The sequence below is a fragment of the Rhinoderma darwinii genome, chromosome 2 (genome assembly GCF_050947455.1).
Source record: "Rhinoderma darwinii isolate aRhiDar2 chromosome 2, aRhiDar2.hap1, whole genome shotgun sequence".
Classification (NCBI taxonomy): Eukaryota; Metazoa; Chordata; class Amphibia; order Anura; family Rhinodermatidae; genus Rhinoderma; species Rhinoderma darwinii.
Window position 1 is genome coordinate 93,737,047 of NC_134688.1, and position 24,661 is coordinate 93,761,707.

At 42.3% G+C, this 24,661-nt stretch overlaps 1 protein-coding gene across 2 annotated transcripts in view; it reads left to right on the forward strand.

The window, feature by feature from the left end:
• LARP4 (La ribonucleoprotein 4) overlaps positions 1-24,661 on the forward strand; it is a 52,121-nt gene that overhangs the window by 15,888 nt on the left and 11,572 nt on the right. For both annotated transcript variants that reach the window (XM_075851918.1, XM_075851920.1), the window contains 12 exons: positions 835-999; positions 2,145-2,232; positions 6,122-6,258; positions 6,494-6,597; positions 11,070-11,180; positions 11,873-11,926; positions 13,645-13,857; positions 16,371-16,474; positions 21,340-21,567; positions 22,536-22,584; positions 23,235-23,387; positions 23,566-23,702. In XM_075851918.1, coding sequence (XP_075708033.1) covers positions 835-999; positions 2,145-2,232; positions 6,122-6,258; positions 6,494-6,597; positions 11,070-11,180; positions 11,873-11,926; positions 13,645-13,857; positions 16,371-16,474; positions 21,340-21,567; positions 22,536-22,584; positions 23,235-23,387; positions 23,566-23,702 — 1,543 coding nt within the window. The remainder of the gene's footprint in view (positions 1-834; positions 1,000-2,144; positions 2,233-6,121; positions 6,259-6,493; positions 6,598-11,069; positions 11,181-11,872; positions 11,927-13,644; positions 13,858-16,370; positions 16,475-21,339; positions 21,568-22,535; positions 22,585-23,234; positions 23,388-23,565; positions 23,703-24,661) is intronic.

Here is a 24,661-nt window from a genome sequence, read left to right on the forward strand (position 1 = left end):
ATTTTGCGTGGCGGGTCCCTCCGCATAATCCGCTGCGGACTTATTCCTGCCGTGTGCAGGAAGATTCCTCCTCTCATTGACTTCAGTGAGAGATTTGGGCGGAATCCGTCTGGAGATCGATAAGGACTTTTTTTTTTTTTTTTCCTTCCCACTAGCTTAAAAAAAACAGCTGGCGAGAACAAGAAGCATCCGACTCCCATTAGAATTAATGTCAGGCAGAATTTTGCTCTGGACTCCGCTGCAAAAATTCCGCTGCGTGAACAGGGCCTAAAAGCTTTCAGAAAAGCCACATTTCCCCTGTGTCCAGGTCAGTCTGCATATGTGTTCTACGCTGCAGCTGTTTAACATTATTTGTACGGAATACTGCAGTACCCCAACATATTTCACAGCGCTGTACAGGGTGTCCGTACTCTCCGGACCCCTTACGGGCTTACAAATTCACCCATGTACCCTTTCAGTATGTTTTGTAGTGTGAGGAGACACAGGGAGAACATACAAACTCCATGCAGATGTTGCCCTTGGTCTGATTCAAACCTCGGACCCCAGCGCTGCAACACAACTAACCACTAAGCTACCGTGCACCTTGCCTGGGAGTAGTGGAAGGGTTCCTGGGAATGTTATAGTTCAAGCTTATGCCTGTTGTGTTTGTGGAGTTCAGAAATGATGCTGTGACTTCCGTATGTTCGGACTGCTTTTACCACATGGCTGTATTTTATTTTCCTGGGGAAAGGCCTTCCAGGTTAATGGCTTCAAATAGATGGGATTTTGTGAAGTAGTAAATATGTGCTTTGGATGTTTCCTTTATTCTAATAGAAACTTCTTCATTTTTTGCAGGGAATCTAGAAAGTCTGAGTGAAACTTGTAAACCCTTTGGAGTAATGTATTCTCCCTCACGTGAAGTGAATAGGGATGACCTTCAGTTAGAGGAAGCAGCAGCGGCAAATGGCATGGACTTATTAGTACAAGACGAACTTGGATATCCAATGTTTGAGGTTTCAGGTAAATCAATTCCCACCCCATCACAACAACCCCAATAAATGTGGGTGTCCCATGTGCATTTATTTATTTTTTATTCTGACCATTTCTAAGCCTTTGTCTGCATTGTGCACCTGCGTATTCTCCCTTAATTTGGTAACACTGAAGAGACATTAAGAGATTGCCGTTTTCAGCGTTATAAAAGTTATGAACTTCTGCATTTTAAGATAAAAGGGTTTCATTGCTGTTACGTCATTTGAGATGACCTACGAATCCTTGCTTCCACTTGGAATCTATTTTACGTTTACACTTCTAAATTTCAGATAAGAAAAGAAAAATATATTTTTCCCCTGTTTCAGTGGTAGTGTACCTACTTCTATGTAAATAAGGTTAATCATTCTATAGTGTCTTAATTTTTTTAATTCCAGAGTTTTAAACTTTTGGATCACTTAAAACAGTAAATGCACTTTCATCAAACTTTTTGATATGTCAGAAGTTTGGATCGGTGGGTTTCGGGTCTTGGCAACAGGTCCCCGCTGATCCAAACTTTTGATATGTCTCTTATGACATATCAAAAGTTTGAAAGTGTAGTTCCTAATTAATATACTTCTAAATTGGGCTGTCTTCCCACTCTGCCGGTCACCGAGGTCCCTTCTGCTCATATACCGGCTATATACGTGTAACCTTGGCTTTACTGCAATGCCAACTTGCTTACCTAAGATCTGTGTCTCCTGGTGATCCGTTAACAGGCTTTTCCAGGAAAAAATTATTTTTTCCCCCCCAGGAACAGTGCCACTCTTGTTCATGGGCTATATCTGGTATTGCAGCTCACCCCCTATCGAAGTGAATGTGGCTGAGCTTCAATACCAGACACATTCCATGGACAAGAGTGACGTATACTTTTTTATTTTTTTTTATTTAATATTTTTTACTTTGTGCCCATGTTGCTTTCTTTAAGTTTGCTCGTTGCAAAACATAAACTGCCTTTCCTTTAGACATCACTGCTGCTGTTGATCGGCTGCCTAATCTGTGGGAATTTTGAACCCTGACGATCTGCTGAATGTAGGAGTGGGCCTAAGGCTAGACCATGAATGTGAAGTTTTTTTTTAATATGGACACAGCTTTTTAGTGTTATCTGAATTTAGCTTTTTTTCTTTGTACTTATAAAGGTGAAAGCACTTCCACTGTTGCGCAAGCTGTTTCTGCAGAAGATCTTAAAGAATGTCTGAAAAAACAATTGGAATTCTGCTTTTCAAGGTGTGTTTAAATACGTAATATTGTATTTTAAGGGGTTATCCCACCACAACAACTTATCCCCCGATCACCGTTCCTGTGGATAAGTGCTTAATTGCTGAGACCTCCACCGATCAGGAGGATGGGGGTCCAGAGTCTGCTGTATGAACAGAGCTGCAGGTGTACTGCCGCTCTATTCTTTATGGGACTGCTGGAGATACCAGAGTACAGCACTCTTATCTCCAGAATACAGAATTAATGAAGCTGCAGCGTGCATGCATGACATTGCCCCTCCATTCATACAGCGGACTCTAGACCCATTACTCTTGATCGGTCGGGGTCCCATATAGGGTTGCACGATGCATCGAAATATCAATACTGTTTTGATGAAATGCACCCTCAAACGGTTCAATACTTTAATTCATGTTTTTCGATACCAAGCTGTGCGGCTACACAGCTTAGTATTGTAACACATGAATTTAGTAAGTAGCGTAATGTGATGCGGCTGGCGCTGCATTAATGAGCGGTGGCTCTGGCCCTAAAGACAGAACATGGCGAGCACGCTGCAAACACCCCTATGTGCTGTCTTCAGTGCCACTGCTTATTATTGCTGCATCATGCTGACCGCGCGGGCACAAGTGTGTGCGTGTGATCAGGAGTGGGGCAATGGCTGTATTACACAGCCGCAGCCCCATTCGAACTGTGGAGATCAGAGAAACCTCTGATCTCTGCTGCTATTCCCTTGAATGCTGCGATCAAAAATTACTGCAGAATTCAAGGGGAAAATTAGAAGGGTGATACCCCTTTGATCGCATCACAAGGATATACAGTGCATATAAAGTCTACACACCACTGTTAAAATGCCAGATTTTTGTCATGTCAAAAAAATCAGTACAAGATGTCTCGCCCCTTTCGGCAGGTATGCTCCCAGGCCTTAGCTAACTGATGTAGCTGAGAGCAGGGAGATTTAACTGCTCCCGGTGCTGTTTATTTACTCTAATGCTACGCTGTAAAAAGGCCACTGCATCAGAATAAAGCCTGTTAGTGTCCGCTTTGAAAACACCTATGGGTGGTCACTAACTGGGTAATTTCACCTGTAATCTGTATAAGTATATTGAAAAACCAAACTAAAATCTTTTTAGGGTGGAAAAATCAAAATCCAATGTGGTTGCATAAATCTGCACACACTTAAACTAATACTTTGTTGAATTACCCTTTTGACTTAGACTTCTACCCAAAAAGACAATGCTGTCAATCACCATGGCACATCTTGACTTGGCAATTGTTGCCCACTCTTCCTTGCAAAAGCGCTCTAAATCTGTCAGATTGCGAGGGCTTCTCGTGTGTACAGCCTTCAGGTCAACCCACAGATTTTCCATGGGATTCAGGTCTGGGCTCTGGCTGGGCCATTTCAAAACTCTGATCTTCTGGTGAAGCCGTTTTTTTTGTTGATTTTGAGGTATGCTTCGTTGTCATGCTGAAAGGTGAAATTCCTCTTCAGCTTTTTAGCAGAGGCCTGCAGGCTTTGGGCCAATATTGACTGATATTTGGAACTGTTTATAATTCCCTCCACCTTGACTGGGCTTTAGTTAAGTTCGAGCTGCAGAAAAACAGCCCCAAAGCATAATGCCCCCTCCACCATGCTTCACTGCGGGTAAGGTGTACTTTTGGTGATGTTCAGTGTTGGCTTTGTGCCAAACATACCTTTTGGAATTATGCCCAAAAAGTTCAACCTTGGTCTCCTCAGACAATAACACGTGTTCCCACATGCTTTTGGCAGACTTGATGTAGGTCTTTGCAAAACATAGCCGGGCTTGGATGTTTTTCCTTGTTAGAAAAGGATTCTGTCTTGCTACCCTACCCCACAGTTGTCACATGCGCTACACAACCAGTACCTGCCAGAAAGCCCTGCAGCTCCTTTAATGTTGCTGTAGGCCTTTTGGTAGCCTCCCGGGGCAATTTTCATCTTGCCTTCATCAAGTTTTGAGGGATGTCCAGTCCTTGGCAAGGTCACTGTTGTGCCAAATGTAATACACTTCTTGATGACCATCTTCACTGTGTTCCATGAGATATCTCATGCCTTAGAAATTCTTTGATACCCTACTCCTGACTGATGCCTTTCGACAATCCGATCCCTTTTGATGTGGTTTTTATCTGTTTACGGACCATGGCTTTTGCTGTCACATGCGACAAAGAAAATGTCAGGAAAATCCTAATAGAACAGCTGAACTTTATATGGGGGTTACTCAGAATCACTATAAATATTGGCAGCTGTGTACTGACTACTATTTAACATGAATTTAAATTTGATTGGCTAATTATGAACACAACCACACCCCACAATTATTTCAGTTTGTTTTTCAATGAAATTGTACAGATTATGGGTCACATTAAAGGTGGAAAAAGTTCTGAAATGATTCATCATGTACTGATTTTGTAAGACAAAAACCTGGCAATTTAACAGGTGTGTAGACTTTTTTTTATTTTTTTATTTTTTTTAATAGCCACTGACTGTACCATATATGGGCAGACAGCCCTGGGTCCATTGAAGGACCCCAGGGCTGTCTGACCATATTTCCTGTTAGGGCATACTTGGTTATGTACGGTCAGTAGATAGGCTAATATACTGGCCTATAGATATGTTCCAGTACATTAAAGTATAAAAAGAGAAGTGAAAAAAATAAATAAAGTAATGTTAAAAAAAAAATAATAAAATAACATTATTTTTTTTTAAATAAACATTAAAATATGTCTTCAAATAAGACCTCTTCAAACCTGACATGGTACCTGTAATTTATTCAAAAAAAAAAAAGGAGCCCCCAAAATCGGTGTTTCAGTCCATTAGCGCACTAGTGCCACATGTGGGATATTTCTAAAAACTGCAGCATCTGGGCAATAAATATTGAGTTGCATTTCCGTTACAGAAAAAAACGTATTACAAATTAGTTTTGGCAAAAAAAATAACAAAAATTTAAGTTTCACCTCTAATCTGCTTCAATTTTTGAGGCACCTAAACGGTTAAAACACTTTCTGAATGCGGTTGTGAATACTTGGACGGGTGCAGTTTTCAAAATGGGGTGTTTTGAGGGGGGTTTCTAATATATGGGCCCCTCAAAGCCACTTCATAACTGAACTCATCCCTGAAAATATAGCCTTTTGAAAATGTGAGAAATTGCTGCTAAAGTTCTAAGCCTTGTAAGGTCCTAGAAAAATAAAAGGATGTTAAAAAAAACTATTCCGACATGTGAAATAGTAACTATTTTGGGTGGTATTACTATCTGTTTTATAAGCAGAAACATTTAAAAATAGAAAAAATCATAATTTTTGCACATTTGTTACATTTTGGTGTTTTTCACAAACAATGATTTTTCAACCACATTTTTCCACTAACGTAAAGTACTAAGATTCTGAGATGGTTTTCTCATGACATAAAGTATTCCAGAGTTATTACCACATAAAGTGACACATTTCAGATTTGGAAAAATGGGGCTGGTCCTGAAGGGGTTAATAGTAATTAGCCCAAACATTAACCCAATGTCGTCCATTAAGACTGAAATATTATTTGGTTAATTACTATTAATGTGTGGCACATGGAGGTTCAAAATGTATCACCCCACGTGCCTCACAACAGAAAATGTAAGAACTTTATTTTTATTTTTTGGCAAAGTATAATTTTCGTATCGAGCATTGCAATACTACACAAAGTATCGTTATCTAAATTCTGGTATCGTGACAACCCTATGCTCCAACCAGCAATCAAACACGTATCCCTATCCTGTGGATATCCCCTTCAATAGAATAAAACGAATCATATCCTTGATTTTAAGTGTTAAATAGAAGGTGCAAAAAGTTGAAAATATGGTCTTTATATGATGTCAATTCTGATTTATATTTGCTTTACTTTTTACTGCAGAGAAAACCTTTCTAAAGACTTATACTTGATGTCACAAATGGATAGCGATCAGTTTATACCTATATGGACGATTGCGAGCATGGAAGGAATAAAGAAACTGACCACTGATATGGACCTTATTGTTGACGTTCTCCGTTGTAAGTTATAACCTTTATTATACGTGTGTTTTGTATTCTTGCTGTGTATCCGCTCATCTCTTTGCTTAGGTTTGTTGTTTGTGAATATGGAAAGTTCAGACTTTGTATGTTGTGCCTCTTGTGATCTACATGGGGCACCCACGGTTAGGTCATTTCACTTTAATTCGTATTTTTTTAAATAATGCAAATAACAATCCCTACTCATGGTCTGACCAGTCATATATTTTTGTTCTAGCTACTCCTGTGGTACAAGTTGATGAAAAAGGAGAGAAAGTGAGACCAAACCACAAACGATGTATTATAATTCTACGTGAAATCCCAGAAACAACTCCTGTGGAGGTAACTATCTTATTGCTACAGAATCTGTGCAACTAATGTCTACATGGCTGATTAATATTTGTCCAAAGGCTCAGCTGTCCTTGGGATATTGTGAAATATCTTGTCCCAAAAGTAACCCAGTGAGCTTGTTACTCATAAATATTCCTTTTGGGTAACCTCTTATCTCACGAAGTGTCACTCCTCGTTCAGAAAAAAAATCTCCTCTACCAATTATATTCCTTTGATAAAACTCCTGCTACAAGGATATAGTAGCTGCAGTAATAAGTATTTGGGTAGTTCTGCTAATCTTCTCTTTGAGACCTCATTCGTATCATGTTTATTCCCTATGTTTAGCGCACGTGTCGGTGCGCGTATTTGTTTTAAATATAAACGGGTCAGTCAGTGTGTTTAGTGTAACTTATTTAGGACTCATGCGCATACAAAGTATGGGAGCGCGGCCCGTAAACGCAAAATATAGGGCATGTTCTATCTTTTGCGGTACAGTTCTACGGCACGGACTCCTATCCGTAGCGATACTACGGACTGACTAGGTCCGTAGTACGGCCTGCAATTACGGTGATTTTATTTTTTTTGATTATTTTTTTTTTTTGTTTTTTTTATATAGGTAGAGCTGCTCTGTATAGTTTTGACCTGAATCTGTTAGTGCCGCGGACCTGAAGATTTCAGTGTCAGCCATTCCACCAGTAATCTATCACAACTAAGTTATGAACTTAAATGTGATGGATAACGGGTGGATTGAGCAGGATTTAGCACTAGATACAGCTGCCCTGTATAGGGAATACAGAGCAGCTGTATCTAAAAAAGTTACTTTCTTTTTTTTTTTTAAATAATGATCATTTTAATAATGATTAATTAAAAAGTTACACCAAACACCTGTTTTATAAAAAAAAAACAAAAAAAAAAACTATCAAACGTTTACATAGCCTTTACCCCCTTAATGACCGCTGATAAGCCTTTTCACGGCGGTAATTAGTGGACTTTATTCTGATGCAATAGCCTTTTCATGGCGCTGCATCAGAATAAAGTAAACAGAGCAGGGAGCTGTCAAATCTCCCTGCTCTCAGGTGCACGATGTAGCTGAGGGCTGGGGGCGTCCCTGCTCGAACGTGTGAGATCGATATTAGTATCGATCTCACCCGTTTAACCCCTCAGATGCGGTGCTCAATAGCGTGCGCCGCATCTGAGTTGTTTTGGAGAGAGGGAGGGTACTCCCTCTCATCCCACCGACACCCGGCGATAAGATCGAGTGTCTGTCTCCGATGGCAGCCGGGTGCCTATTAAAGGTCCCCAGGTCTGCCTGTAGTGAATGCCTGCTAGGCTATGCCTGAGGCATGTCCTAGCAGATACCTGTCCGTTTTACACGGACAGGCAGTAATACACTGCAATACAAAAGTATTGCAGTGTATTATAATAGCGATCGGATGATCACATATTAAAGTCCCGTAGTGGGACTAGTAAAGTTAAAAAAAAAAAAAAAACGTTGAATAATGTTAATAAAATGTGGGGAATATGAAAAACCCACTTTTTCCCCTTACAAAATGCTTTAGAATAAAAAAAAACAAAACACAATAAAGCAAAAAAGTTACACATATTTGTATCGCCGCATCAGTAACTACCCCGACTATAAAGTGGTTACATTATTTAACCCGCACGGTGAACGCCATAAAAATAAAACAATGGAAACATTGCTGTTTTCTGTTAATCCGGACAAAAAGTGATCAAAAAGTCGCATCTACTCTCAAATGGTACCAATAAAAACTAAGTCGTCCCGCAAAAAAAAAAGTTATGGCTCTTCAAATATGGAGACACAAAAATACATTTAGAAAAGCGTTTTTACTGTGTATGTAGTAAAACATACAAAATCTATACTAATTTGGTATCTTTGCAATCGTAACAACCCGTTGAATAAAGTTATTGTGTTATTTATACCACACGGTAAACAACGTAGTTTTAGGACGCAAAAAGAGTGGCGAAATTTCAAGTTCTTATATCGCCCCCCCCCCCCCATATAAAGTTAAAAAAATAAATTATATGTACCCCAAAATGGTGCTATTAAAAAGTACAACTTGTCATGCAAAAAAACAATACCTTATACAGCTATGTCGACACAAAAATATAGTTATAGCTCTTAGAATGTGACGATGGAAAAACGTACAAAATGGCTTGGTCATTAGGGCCCAGAATACAAGCAGGGGGAAGGGGTTAAACGTAAACCTTGGGACCTTCCCAGGAATTCCGGCCCTGGGGAAGCCCCTGATGTCACTGTCTGTAGTTGAAAGCCCCTGAAATCATGGTCCATATATGGAGTCCCTGGCTGGAGCAACAGAAGCGCTCTGGCCGGGTTCTCGGACAGGAGACTCCTATGAAGTTACTGTCCATAAATGGACATTGATGTCAGAGGGTCCACCAGGGAGGGAATCCCTGGCAGAGTGTTTCTGCGCTCTGGCTGGGGATTCTGGCAATGCAAAGCTCCTAACACTGCTGTCCATATATGGACTAAAAATCAGGGGCTTCTCCAGAACTTGCGTTCCCGACCAGAGCGCTTACGATGGTCTAGCTCGGCACTCCAGCATTGTAGCTCCTGACAATAATGTACACATATGGATACTGACGTCTGGAGCTTCCTCGGGCACATCGCTTTAGCTAGATCTCTGCCTGGGGGTTCAGGTGCCATATCTCACTGTATACCTTTTCAAAGTAGTTTCCTTCTGTCTGAAATATGTCGGTACTCCAGTAGGTTAACTGGTTCCTGACCGCTGGCTGTATTTTTATGGCCAGCGGTCAGGGTCCTTAAAACCCGAGCCATAGACGTTTTACGGCTCGGGTTTTAACTTGCTGCCTGCGCGATCGGGCAGCTGAATGTCAGGTCTCCGGTCTTCGCTGCTTCTGTCTTCTCCGATGTCTTCTTACACATCGCTCAATGAACGCTGTGTATAGGAATAGAGGCAGCGGCTGCGCCGCTGCCTCTATTCCTCCCGGTGATCATGTGACTGGTCACATGATCGCCGGGTGCCGTTAGTGACAGACTGCTGCTGGGTCTTACTAGACCCAGCACAGCCCTATTAGTGACAATCGTCACTATGAGAGGGCTGATTTCCCCTGTAACTGGGGCTGCTGTGCAGCTCCAGTTACAGGGGAAAAGCCTGGTGCAAAAAGTTCCCCAAAGGTCTTTTCTGACCTTTTGAGGGACAGAACATAGTAATAAAAAAAATAGTAAAGTGCAAAAAAAAATTAAATAATAAATACACATAAAATACCCACCCCAACAAAAACGGTCAAACCCCCCCCCGCCAATCATTGTTGTAACGCTAGCGCTGACCCAATTACCCTAATATAGACATGTAATATATTAAAATTTACGGTAGACAATGACAATCACAAATAAAAGGTCTATTTTAGGGTAAAACTGTTATTACCAAAAAAAAAAATAGCTGAAACTTAAAAAAGCTAATTTTTTTACTATTTTCAAACTTTATGAATAAAAATTCTAAAATAGCAAAAAAGGTGTGTATAAAAAAAGAAACCTGCATTGTCTACGGAAAAAATGACGCAAAAATCACGTCGTTAGCCTAACAAATAAAAAAGTTATAGCCATTTAACTAACACGTGCTAAAAATGGCTAAACGGTGTCTGGTCCTGAAGGCGCAAAATAGCCCGGTCCTGAACTGGTTAAAACATGATGTGAATGATACTGAAGTGAGAACTGAGTTTTGTTTCACATTCCGGAGAAGAGCAAAGACCATCTAAGGCTTGGACTACACAGCTACTGAAAATCGCATTTCAATTCTGGCTTTAATGATCTAATTTTTTCCAAAAAGGATTGCATAATTTGCAACTCTCAAAGGTTGCTTTCACTGCATTTTTGTGGTTATGTATGAAAATTAGCTTTACTCCAGAAGGAAGAAAAGTTTCTGTAGTGCCCACAATAGGTGACTACCCTGTAAGTAAATGCCTAACCTGTTCTAGAGCCCCAATAGCCAAACCAGAGACACTAGTCTGTAGACAGCACTCTTTCGGAGTTGTTGCTCCTCATCAGTACGGAGTAGGATTCTGTTTGGCTGAATGAGATGCCGTTTCATACAGCTCTTTGAAGGTACAGGTTCTCAAGTACCTTACCCTTGTTTATTAATCCAAGCAGGTAGCAAAAGCACTGGGGTGTGGCTAAGGAACTATTCGACACGGAAGGGAGAGAACAAAGAAGGTTTTGAAGCTTTTTTTTTTTTATTTTTTTAAATTAAATACAGTATACCTTCCTTTACAACATCATGAATTGTTTGTGGCAGAACATCAACAAGGTGTTGAAGATACCCTGGTTCATGTTGACATGATGACATCACAGTTGCTGCATATTGATCAGCTTTCTTGTTGTGAATATGTATTAATTTCTACATTGTACACTATTTCCCTCTGGAGGTTTATCATAAATCTAAATATCCTGTCTAATCACTTAAACTTTTGTTGGTGTCTTACAGGAGGTGAAAGCACTGTTTGATAATGAAAATTGTCCAAAAGTGATAAGTTGTGAGTTTGCTCACAACAATAACTGGTATGTTACATTCCAGTCTGACACTGATGCACAACAGGTGAGACAGTATTTTATTGTGGTGTTTTTTTGTCTTTGGTTGTTTTGCGTATGTAGCTGACAACCTTTGGTGGCATTATGTAGTGAAGAAATAAGTTTTCTTGTAAAATTAAAGCAAAATATACGCAATATTGTTAATTATATTTAAAAATGAATCCGTCACCAGGTTTTTGCCTGCGTGGATTATTGGCGGCGTAATGTCAAAAAGGTGTTGGAAATAACTATTTGAGGGCAGCATAAAGTGGTGCCAGAGACCCTGATTCCAGCGGTGTATCACTTACCTCGTAATCTTGTCATGTTCAGTAGTCTTCATAAAATCACTGGGTTTTTTTTCTGCAGCGCGAGCCAAACAAAGGAGTCCTCTCAATGATGGGCTTGCACTCGTGACTCCTCTATGTTCGTGAGCTGCCGCTAGCGCTGCCCACCCGTCGCTGACTGGCAGCTTTCTCGCCATGCACAGTATGAGGAGAAAGCTGTCTATCGGTGGGCAGGATTAACCGGATCTATGAACGCTGACAATTGAGTAATACACAATAGCGTTTGAATCAGGGTCTCTGGCATTACATTATTTTGCCCTCAGATAGGGCAGCATAAACTTGCTGAGAGATTCCTTTTAATAATGTTTCGTATCATATGACAATATATCTTAATAGCTTGCGGTCTACTTACCCAACACAATTCTGTCACCCACAGGCTTTTAAATATTTAAGGGAAGAAGTTAAAACATTTCAGGACAAGCCAATAATGGTAAGGTTAAGATTTCCGTGTGTGGGTGTGTAATGTCCTTTTAGTTTCATCAATTAGTTAAAGGCTATGTTGCTTTATTTTTATTTTAACTTATAACCGTGCTGTTTAGTACAACGTAGCAATTTGTTTTAATTAAAAAATGGTTTTACTATTTGAGCTGCAGTTTCTTTGTATCCTGTATACAGAGCAGCTGTATCTTGTGCTGAAACCTGAATAAGTCAGGTCAGCAGAACTGACTGCTTAGGTGACAGCGGGTCCTGCGTTTCAGACATGCAGGAGCCACCCGTTATAGAACACCTAAGTTTAGAAGGTTTTCTTCTTTGTTTTTTTTTTCTTTGCTGTATCCATTTTTATTAGAACTTCCCTGGAGTCAGCCATATTGGATACACACCCTTTCTGTATAGTCAGTACAGCAGACTGTGACTGCTCTAGTGGCCATATTAAAAATACAAAAAAATGCAGTGTTTTAAGATTTTGTTATATTTTTTTTGTTGATGGACAAATAAAAAAAATGTGTATAATATGATTTAAAGGGGTTTTCCCACGAGACATTTGACACATCCACAGGGTATGTCAGATGCGGGTCCCACCTCTGGCACCTGCACCTATTCCCTAAACCCTGTTCAGCTGCTGTGTGTTGCGGCTGAATGAGGTAAATTCCGACCATGAAAAACGTTATATGGTCGTGAGTTACGTAACCTTTTTCATGGTTGGAAAAAACACCTCATTCAGCCGCAACACACAGCGGTTGAATGGGGTTTAGGGGGCCCTGTTCTGGAGGTAGATGCAGATCCCAGAGGTGGGAGCCGCATCGATCTGTCATTTGACATATCGTGTGGATATATCATAAATGTTCTTCATGGGAAAACCCCTTTAAAGTAATATGCTATTCTGACAGTACATTCTGTTTAAGTATAATCTTCAACTTATTAGTGTTTCTTTGAGGGAGGGAAGTCTTGTTCAAGTCTTTACAAGCCTCATTGTCGCTTTGTTTGTTCAGTGGCAGTTGTGCTTTGATTGAAATACCTGCATAATTTGGTCTCGTTGCTAGAGAAGTGCTGCCTGGCAGTCCCAGTGGTTAAGCCCGGTACTCCTAGCAAGCAGAATATCACCCATGACTTAGCACTTCAGTTCCAAAGCTCAATTGGCTGTGTGCTTTCCGCAGAGAAGGGGAGAAGCCGTGTGACTGCAGCAGTCACGGTTATTCCTTATCTCTGGCTGTAGTAATAATCAGAATTTTCTAAATGTACGTGATGAAAGTCTTCTTCCCTAGTTACAATTAAAGGGGTTGTCCACCACCGGATAGGTCATCAGTTCATGATCTGTGAGGGTCCGACACCCGGACCCTGCACCTTTTAATCCACTGCGACTGCCTCTGGGCAACGGATGTCCATGCCGGAAACAGATCGCTATGGTCATGGAATATCGGCCGTACTGCAGCTCTGCTCCTATGCAAGTGAATAGCAGAGCTGCAGTTCGGCCAACTGCTTCCGGCTCCGGACATTGCATAATGTGCTATAACATCCAGGGACTGCAGGCCACCGGAGCAACTGATCGGTTTGGGTGTCTGACTGCGACAGATCATGTACTGATGAACTATCCGGTGGATAGGTCATCAGTTGTCCGGTTGTGGACAACCCCTTTAAGTTTGCCTGTGCAGTGTCCAGATATGGCTTTGTAATTTAAAATATTTTTTTTCCCCCTTATTCCCTTTATAGGCAAGGATAAAAGCCATCAACACATTCTTTGCGAAGAATGGATATCGAACGGTGGACTCTAGTGTGTACAGTCAACCCGTTCAGACACAAGCACAGTTTCATTCTCCACTCTTTATGCAGCATGTATATAGTCCTCATCAACAGTATTCACTCTATAACCTTGTGCCTCAGACATGGTCTCCAAACCCAGCACCTTACTTCGAAACCCCACTAGTAAGTAGCCATTGCTTTCTAATAACTACACTACAGAGTTTGTCCCTTGTGGCCCAGTGATGAAAACATGCGCCTTGAGAGAAAGTGGTCAACGTTCATATATGTGAGATTTATCAGTAATCCAAGAAACGCTTCAGTTTCAATCTATAAACTTCTCAGACACCAATAATGGCTTCCATTTCTGGTCCTTGAGGATTGAAAGTTTTCTTTCTATTTCTTTTTGTAATTCTCCGTTAATGAATGTGCGGCCATCTCTGTGATTGTAAGATTATGAGATCTGAGGGCCCAAATGCCATGTTCGCTAGCTGTGATTTAATGTTGTACCAAGTTTTCTTTCCGAGATATATATTGAATATTCATGTCCACATGTCCTTTGTCAATGACTTTTTCCAGATTTGTAGCAGAGTTCACCTATTGTTATACACTAGAACTACATGGGGAATTGTTTTAGCTCCATTCACAGCTTAACTAACAGTGTAACATCATATCTATGTGATGGTGCCTTGTGATGACTATTTCTTGTTGGCGACACTGAAGGACTACATCTGCGCTAGGGTCCCGTTCCATCGGAGCTTTCCATCTGAACGGGACTCTGACATAAATGGAAACCGAAAGATTTCCATCACCATTGATTTCAATGGTGACTGATCCGGTGCCAATGGTTTCCGTTTGTCTTTATTGTGCAAGGGTTCCGTCATTTTGACGTAATCAATAGCGTAGTCTACTACGTTGTTCATTTCGTCAAAACGACGGAACCCTTGCACAACGGAGACAAACGGAAACCGTTGGCACCGGATCAGTCACCATTGAAATCAATGGTGATGGAAACCTTTCGGTTTCTGTTAGCGCAGATGTGAACGAAGTCTTACTGCTGAAGTGTTAGCTTATCCTGTACTACATCTGCAAACACTGACTAATTCAGTTTTAGCCTCTTTTCTTCAGTAGACTGACTTTATCTTCCTTTATGGTAAGTAGTGATCTAAGCTGGAAATACTTCTCTATTTGTTGCTGTGTTTTTTTTTACCTCCATTTCAAAGTAACGGAGAACAGGGCATTCTCTGCTCTGTACAGTCGCCCGTCCCCGTCCCGTCCCCCCCCCCCCCCCCCACCTTATTTTTTTCAATTTTTTTATTAGAAGCTTTCCTTGACTTTAAGCTTAACTGTAGGTTGTTCACTGCTGTGACTCAGCGATCGTGTGTAATCTGATGGGTGATATGTCAGCAAGTGTGCAGTTCCCCCTTGAAATCAATGGGCTGTCATTGTAATTTACGGATGTGGCGGATCCTTCAGAGCGAGGTTTTGTTTTTGTTTTTTTTTTTGTTGTTGCTGCTCTTTGCTTGCTTTCTTGTAATTGACCTTAACTGGGAACTCCCTCTAGTTACTCTAAATTTATAAACCAGGCAACCCCTTTAAAGGCATTGTGTTGCCAGAAAAACATGTTTGTTTTTTTTAAATTAAACATTTAGTGTGTGGGTGATTAAACATTGTTCAAATTTTTTTTATTTTTTTCACGAGTCAGGAAATATTATAAATTAATTCTAATTTATAATACTACCCATTTTTGGTCACTAGATGGAGCTATTCCCAAAATTGCAGCATTGCAACATTGGGTTAAAAGCCCTCGCTCTAGTGAGCTCTCAGCATCCCCCCCTCCTTTATCCTGGCTAGTGCCGGGATAAACGAGGGGTTTGAACGGTGTAACCTCCTACACTGTGTGTCGCCATTTTTTGAGCTAACACACAGTGTAGTAGGTTTACATACAGTAGTAAACACACACAAACACGAACATACATTGAAATCTCTTACCTGCTCCTGCCGCCGCGGCTCCCTCCGGCCCGTCCGCTCCGTTTGCTGCCGCTGGTCCAAGTGCACAAATCCGGAAGCCGCGACCGGAAGTAGTAATATTACTGTCCGGCCGCGACTTCCGGTCCACAGGAAAATGGCGCCGGACGGCGCCAATTTCGAATTGGACTGTGTGGGAGCGGTGCATGCGCAGTTCCCACACAGACGCCGTACACGGAAGTCAATGGGACGGGAGCCGTTCGCAGTCCCTATGGGACTGTGGCTGCCGTATTCCATGTCTGTATGTGTCGTTAATCGACACAGACAGAAATGGAACAAAAAATGGCAGCCCCCATAGGGAAGAAAAAGTGTAAAAATAAGAAAAAGTAAAACACAAACACACAAATGAATATAAACGTTTTTAATAAAGCACTAACATCTTTAACATATAAAAAAATAATTTGTGATGACACTGTTCCTTTAACTCCAAGTATGTTTTTGAACATGTTGGAAGATTCGGCAAGGTTCACAACAATGAATTTTTATATTTCAATTGATTATGTTCTCTTTGGACTCTACATTCGACATATACGTTTAATGTGCCTATAAAGATGTACTGGTCAGACATGCCAGATCCTATCCATTACTAGTTCTCTCACACTTCTCAAGCTTTTGATTTAGAGATTAGTTCTATAGGTCACTAATTAAATATTTTTTTTCTTCTTCTGCAGGCTCCTTTTCCTAATGGTGGCTATGTTAATGGTTTTAATTCTTCAGGATCTTACAAAACAAGTGCTGCTTCTTTAAGTATAGGTCGACCTTTCCACAGAAACCGGTACGTACGAGCTCTGTGCAGCTTTTCAGTTCGGGTCTTTTGTAGACCTGAATATTGTGATATGTCTCCCTGTTCTGGTTTTCTACTACTTTTCTCACTGTATGTGATCATTATACAGTTCGCTGTGGTTATATACTTTTTTTTTTTTTTTGGGAGGGGGGACTTCTTTTGAAAAAAGATTCTGGCTGTACTGGAAAGGGCCAGTTTTACATCCGCAAAGAGGATTGAAATTCAGCTCTACGTCTGCAGACAAAAGGAACGTGTTATAGCATTGCATTGTCAACCTAATGAAAGCTTTCTGGAATGGTTCAGCTAGCTTCTCGTTTGTTAATGGCAGTAAGTTATAGGGTCATTTAAGGGCACAAGCCGAGGTAAAATGTTCGTTGGGGCACAAAGGGGACCCTGCAGTAATATTTGCCTGTGGGTACGGCTCTTTGTTGCAGCTAGGACTTTATTGTATACCTTCTTTGTTGTGTTTGTGGTGCATTTATGGGAATTTTTCAACTTTTTGTGTATGTGTATATATGTGGTCACGTTGGCTGATTTTTAAAGGGGTTTTCCCACAAACTAAAATACAGTTAAATGTGTCCATAAATGGCAGTTACGCATTTGTGCAATTACATGTCATTTTCTAATATGTACTGTTATAAAGATATATTATTACCATGCCTCTGTCAGAAGTTTTGTGTTACTGATTGCCCTTGGATCCGATCATAACTCATTCCTCTGGCTATGGTCGGGAAAAGACACATCCCGACCATAGTATGGCTTTGTGGTCGCTTTCAATGTTCTCATGAACGCGCTTTATTTCGTTTGCACTCGGGAACTTTTGATTATTCCCGAGTGCTTGGTGTGACTACAAGACTGTAGCTGCAACTGTCCAAATCACCGCCTGCACTCAGGAACTGGCAACTGTTCCCGAGCGCTTCTGCTAAACTTGCATTTCAACAAGACTGTATGCACCCGGGAACCAGCGACTGTTCCCAAGTGCTTATTTTAAACTTGTATTTCAGCGTGCGCATGCGCAGTAGCATCACTGTAAAAGACTGTATGGAGCCGGGAACCAGCGGTTGTTACCGAGTGATTCTAATTTACTATTTCAGCATCTACTACAAGTACTAGTACTGCAGTAGCATTGCTGTCCAAATATTCGCCTGCACTTTGGTACAGTCGCCGCTGTTCATCTAGACTACCGGTCCCCCGGCAGCGCTATGAAAATGTAGGCAGCACAATTGGGGACCGGAATGTATATTAGCGAGTGTACTGACAGTACACACACTGTCAACCTGGATCGCTGTGAGCAGTTAAGAGGGCTATAAGGCCTCATGTGCACGGCCGTGATTTTCGGGTCAGCCGGCTGCGGACTGTCAGCCGCGAGCCGCCCGCAAATCACGGACCATGCACATGGCTGCGGACATTATTTTCAATGAGCCCGGACCGCAGAAGACGGCCGTAATAAGACAGGTCCGTTCTTTCTGCGGTGCGGGCTCCCGGGCCATGCATGGACTGTAAAAACGACGGTCGTGTGCATGGCCCCATAGAAATGAATGGGGCCGCAATTCGCCTGTGGATTTTCGGGGGAATTGCGTCCGTAAAAGGGCAGTTAAAAGTGGATCAAGTTAACGCAGACTTTTTTGACGCGGAAACCGCGCCAAAAAATGACCAAAAATGCCTCTTACTGATTTCAATGGGAAAGGAGGCATTTTTTTCCCCGCGAGCGGAAATAGTCTAGCGGGAAAAAGGGGCATGCCCTATCTTCGGGTGTATACGCCTCTGACCTCCCATTGACCTCAATGGGAGGCAGATAAAGCGTATTTCGCTGGGTTTTTGCCCGTGGCGCTCCATGGCCGTGGACGGAAATCGGCGTGCAGGCAGAGCAAAATCTGCCTCAAAATTCCAAACGGAATTTTGAGTCAGATTTTCCCCCTGCAAAAAAACTCCGTGTGAACCCAGCCTCTGTTTTTCATGGTGGTTTTGCTTCAATGTGTCAAAATCTTAATCCATTTCCCGGCCGTCTGACCGTTTTTCACCGACCTTTGCCATCCATTTTTCATTGAAGCTAAAAATAAAAAAATTTTTTTTTGTCGCAGCCACTTGGAAACACCAGTGCCCATGTAGATAGTGATGCAATACCACTGTAGATAGTGCCACATTGCCCACTGTAGATGGTGCCCATATAATGCCATAGCGCCGCCGCCCCCCCCCCTTCAGGTAGTGCTGCCCCCCCCCTTCAGGCAGTGCCGCCGCCCCCCCTTCAGGTAGTGCCGCCGCGCCCCCTCTTTCAGGTAGTGCCGCCGCGCCCCCCTCTTTCAGGTAGTGCCGCGCCGCCCCCCCTCTTTCAGGTACTGCCGCCGCCCCCCCTCTTTCAGGTACTGCCGCCGCCCCCCCTCTTTCAGGTACTGCCGCCGCCCCCCCTCTTTCAGGTACTGCCGCCGCCCCCCCTCTTTCAGGTACTGCCGCCGCCCCCCCTCTTTCAGGTACTGCCGCCGCCCCCCCTCTTTCAGGTACTGCCGCCGCCCCCCCTCTTTCAGGTACTGCCGCCGCCCCCCCTCTTTCAGGTACTGCCGCCGCCCCCCCTCTTTCAGGTACTGCCGCCGCCCCCCCTCTTTCAGGTACTGCCGCCGCCCCCCCTCTTTCAGGTACTGCCGCCGCCCCCCCTCTTTCAGGTACTGCCGCCGCCCCCCCTCTTTCAGGTACTGCCGCCGCCCCCCCTCTTTCAGGTACTGCCGCCGCCCCCCCTCTTTCAGGTACTGCCGCCGCCCCCCCTCTTTCAGGTACTGCCGCCGCCCCCCCTCTTTCAGGTAGCGCCGCCGCCCCCCTTCCCTTTCAGGTAGCGCCGCCGCCCCCCTTCCCTTTCAGGTAGCGCCGCCGCCCCCCCCTGCAGATCTGACTACGGTTAGAGTATGTTCAAACGGGCTATTTTCGGCAGCAGAACGCCTCCAAACATCTGCCTATTGATTGCAATGGGAAAAACGGCGTTCTGTTCCGACGGCCCGTTTTTTTACGCAGCAGTTTTGAAAAACTGCCGCGTGAAAAAAAAAAAAAACTGCTGTCAAAAACAACTGCAAGTCACTTCTTGGGACGTTTTTGGAGACTTTTTTCAAAGACTATTGAAAACCGCTCCAAAAACGGCAGTAAAAAAACGCAGCGACAATCAAGAGTGGCTTAAAAAAACATGTGAAACGGTTCTCAAGCACGCGGGCCGCCATCTGTGGGACACAGAGCTGCTAGTATCTGCTCTGCTCCGGGACTCTGTGGAATCCCCTGACATCACTGTCCACATATGGACAGCGATGTCTAGGGCTTCACCAGAGCTGGACAGTGATGTCAGGAGCACAGCTGGAGTCCCAGTAGTAGTGCTACTAGCGCTCTGCCTGGGACTCTAGCTCGGGGGTTGCCCCTGACATCACTGTCCATATATGGACACTGATGTCAGTTGCTTCCCCAGAGTTCCGGAGCAGAGCCTATACTAGTTCTCTGCTATGGGACACTGGCTCTGGGGTTGCCTCTAACATCACATTCTGGTACAGGAGGATCCCCTGACATCACTGTGTATGGACAGTGACATCAGGGGCTCCTCCAGCAGAGGAATCACTGTCCAAAGCGTTGCTAACGCTCTGGCTGGGGATTCCAGTCCTAGAGGGAGCCCCAATGGAGCTGTCTAATGGGGGTGTGTGTGTGGCAGCGTCTACAACAGAGGGCACTGTGGCAGCGTCTACAACAGAGGGCACTGGCAGCGTCTACAACAGAGGGCTGCCCAATCTTGGCAGCGTTTGGCAGAGAGGCAAATGTCAACTGAGCCGCCGGACTGCATTTAGCAACACTTAAGCTGGAAAACTGGATTGTTGAAATAAGCACGTGGAGAAATCTCTCAAATTTCTGTTCAGTTTAAATCTAGCGGTATTCTTATAGTAATGTAGTAGTATTATTATAGTAGTTCAAATAACTAATTAACAACAATTTTGTATTGTATCAAATTTGAAAGTAATGCGGCCCGTCAACTTCCCATTTTTTCTTTGTGGCCCACTTACCCGGCCGAGTTTGAGACCCCTGCTATAGAAGGTGTCCAAATTAAAGCAAAATCCACGTGGAAACACTTCTAATACGTTTTTGTTGCAGGAATTTCTAATTATCCGTTCCATACACGTGAATTGGATTGTTTTTGCAGCATGTGCATGGATTACTGCGAGCCCCATTCAGATGAATGGAACAGTTGCTGACGCGTGTGAACGTACCCTTAGTTTTCCTTAGCCATTAAATGCAGAGGGTAGGCTCTTAACAATTAAACTGTCAACCTGTAAAAGGATTTACCTTGCCCTGCTCAGGGTTAAATAATTTTTTTTATGCTGCTGCTTCATTGAAAAAGATGTATTGGATATATTTATAACCTGTCTGCCATAATAAAATTGTGCACAGTTATGAAAAACAGAGCTTTGATGGTAAATGGATCTGCTTGCTCGGCTGTCTTCGTAACTCTCTCATAGAACTGAATGGAGATTCAGCCACTTTTGCGTTTTATTCTCCACTCGGATGCACTCTCTTCTCAGATGTGGGTCTCGTACCTATCGCACGTTTATGGCATATCCTGTAGATATGCCAAAATTGTGAATTGGGAATACCGTTCATACCGTAATTTTTTGCTGAAGGACTAGTAATGGCATTTCTTCCTGGTCCTTGATGGGGATTTTCCTCAAGTTTAGAATGTTGGATCATACATGTGATTTACAATATTGAGACCAGTGAGCCATGACAAATTGTTAATATATTGTCTTCTGAGTAACACAAATATTACCCTATGGAGAAAAAGCTTTATCTTTAAAACATGGCAGAATGTAATTTCTATGAGGTTTTTTGTCATTCCTTAGTGTGAAGCCTCCATTTCGATCGTCTACAAACTCTTCAGAAAGAGCTGCTGAGGGTGGCACCGCAGCTCCTGTACCCTTGGCAGATATCCAAGTAAATAGACCGAATTCTCGTAACTTCCCGTCAGATCGGCACATCACATCTTTAACTGGACATCAGGATGTTTTTACAAAGGACTCCCAATCTTTACATACAGAACAGAATGGTACAGATGGAGCTGCTCGGGGGAGGTGTGTAGTACTGCCCGAGTTTTGTTTCTATTCAGTGGTGGTCAGGACATAATAAAGATCAGCATTTCAAAATCAACAGTCCAAATATTTATTTATTTTTTTCCCCTTCCCCCGAGATTTGCCACCGGGGTAGTCAGGACGCTGCCCTACACAATTAGATGGTCGACGTGTTTGGCCATCATACATATGTGTATTATACCTATATGGAGAACAACCAAAATCCCCTTAACTAGATGCTGAGAATAAACCCATATTTATTGTACAATATGTTGGCGCGGAGGGGCACCTAGGCCCATAATGTACATGGTGGTAACAGTGTAAAAACCCGCCACTGAAAACAACAACCTAAAAATCGGAGTCTGACACACCAGCAATTGTTAAGTTATGAATTTTATTAATGAAAATACAACAAACAAACAAGTTAAAATCGAGATGATTACTACAGTACAGATGGACACCAAACAGTGATACACAAAGCATGGAGCTGTATACTAGAAGGGGCAATGGATATAGTGTGTTACAGCAGGTTCACTGCCTTTACAGATGCAAAAAGAAACCATGAAAGGCATAAATACAGCAACCAATCAGTCAAAGACACAGAATATGTGTATATGGCCTAGTCCAATGGTATGGGTATAAAATACCTACAAATGTCTTTGCATAATGCAATGGACCGACTCACCCACATGAGAAGCAGCGCTGTCTGGCATCACACCCCATATATACATGCGTATGGTCAGTTTAGACCACAACTACCTATGGGAGGTGCACTTTCATGTTGCCCACCATCGTAACAAAGTGACCTTATGTTTATTGTGGGTCGTTTTATCCATCTAGTTTTCCAGCTAGATTTTTGCAGAATATGTGGGCGCTACATAAGCAACAAGAAATAATTCGATAAAAATTGACATAAATCTGAGTGTTTTGTTTAGGAGACTTTGATAGATTTTCTATACGGTTTCTTGCAGGAGAAATGTATTTCGAGGTAGACGGAGAAGAGACGACGATCGCACTACCGTAAGTTTCTTTATTTTAAAAGGGAAAACGTTTCCTAGATTTCTGGAAATTCTTGTTTAAGATTAAGGCCGTGAGGCAACTTGGGGTGGCCCATTGTCCGGCCACACGAGCATCTTGCCATTTCTAATTTGTTTACAACAGTTTGTAATCTTTCACTTCTCTGTAGTATTTCTTTGATGCTGTGATTTAAGAAGGGGATAAGATCTTGTTCATAAGGACGTATTGAATTCATGTAGCCTCCACGCGGATATGTGGTACTGTGTTCCTTATAGATGTAATTATGTAAAAACGAATGACCTCTTTAGACTAGGACCTTTTACAAATGACATTCACAATACAGATTTGATGTTCTACTGCCCAGTGATGATCAAGTATCGCGCTTCGAGGGATCAGGGCCGGCATTCAGAAGTCTGCGCTTCTTTGTACTTGTGTTTTTTCATGTTTTCATTCTTTCCTCATTACTCTTCTCCATCTGACCTCTTTCTCATCACTGTCTCCTTTGCTCAGACCCTGTCTGTTTGGTCTTCTCAATGATCGCAAGATTATGAGATCTGAGGGCTCGTATGATGCGGTGATTGTGTGTGGATATATATTTTTTTCATATCTACAACCTATACAATTTTTGTTTCATTTTGCTTCATTTGTTTTAGCGGCCACCGATGGAAGAAATAGCACAGACACCAAAGTTTGACTTGTTAACAACTAATTTCCCTCCTTTGCCTGGAAGTGTAGTGAGCATACCAGGGGAGCCTGTACTTGAAAGCAGGATGTCTGATGTTGTCAAAGGAATCTGCAGAGAAAAGGTGAGTTACAAAGAATCAATGCAAATCCCGCTATTTATTCTTCACGTAACGGTCGTGACCAGGTATTAGGCATGCGGCATGTAAGATTCCAAAATGAATTATTACATGTCAGCAGAAACTAGTGGGAGTCTTTGAAAAACGCTTTTTTTTCCTTTTAACTTATTCTGTATTAATTTAGGAGAATAAGGAATTGCCTCCAAGCTTGACTAATCCTGCTCAGGAAGAACCTGCAAAAAATACAGTGCTGCACACAGTCGCAAGTTCAACTCCGCATTCTACACCGGCTATTACACCAACACCTCCATCCCAACCAAGGTAATCCCACTTTGTTGAGCTTCGATATATTGCTGTCGGTTAAAGTTTGCATAAAGTATAGGTGCAGATGTAAAGCTGAATTGGTCAGTTCGGTTGAACAGTTTGTATTTTTTTTTTTACAACTTTAGTGATTTACAATGGCTTTGATCTCGTGTTTTTTTTTTTTTTTATTATTTTATGAAAATAGGTAATCCTACTTTGAGTTATCACAATACGCTAAAAAGTTGAATTGACAAATCTAGCTCGGCCACATCTCTTCCTAAGTTTATTAGATACATTTCCAGTGATTCAGAGGCCAGCATGTACTTATCTCTGAGGGGTGCCTCTTTGAGAACCTCACCGATCCGTAGAGCAGTGTTTGGACCCCCATCGATCCATCTACTGACATGTCAGAAAATAGAACTTTTGGGCATATTCTCTTTAAAGAGGCTCTGTAATAGGACAGCTTTGTACATTAACCCTTTCCTGACACTTGACCTACATGCTGACACCTAGATCGGAGAACTCGATCCCAGCTATTTAACCTCTTCGATGTTGCAGTCAATATTCACTGAGGTATTTAAGCTATTAAACCGTGAAATAGGTTGTGATGGCAGCCTGGGGCCTAGTCAACATTCCCAGCTCTGCAATGTGGTAGGCAGGGCTAAAATAAAATGTATGTTGTCCCTCATGGTGAACGCTGTAAAAAAACAAAATGATGCCGATAAAAACGGATCGCCCTGCAAAAATCAAGCCCTCACACCGCTCCAAAGATGCAAGTAATAATTCTCAGAATATAGCGAAACAAAACGATTCATTTTTTTAACATTGTTTTCGTTTTTCAAAGTAGTAAAACAAAAAAAACTTTCAGTTTGGTATCTCCTTATTCATATTGTCCCACAAAACAACGTTAATGTCGTTTTTACCGCATGGGGAACGCCGTGCAAACAAAAGAAACAAGATGGAAAAATGTGAACTGG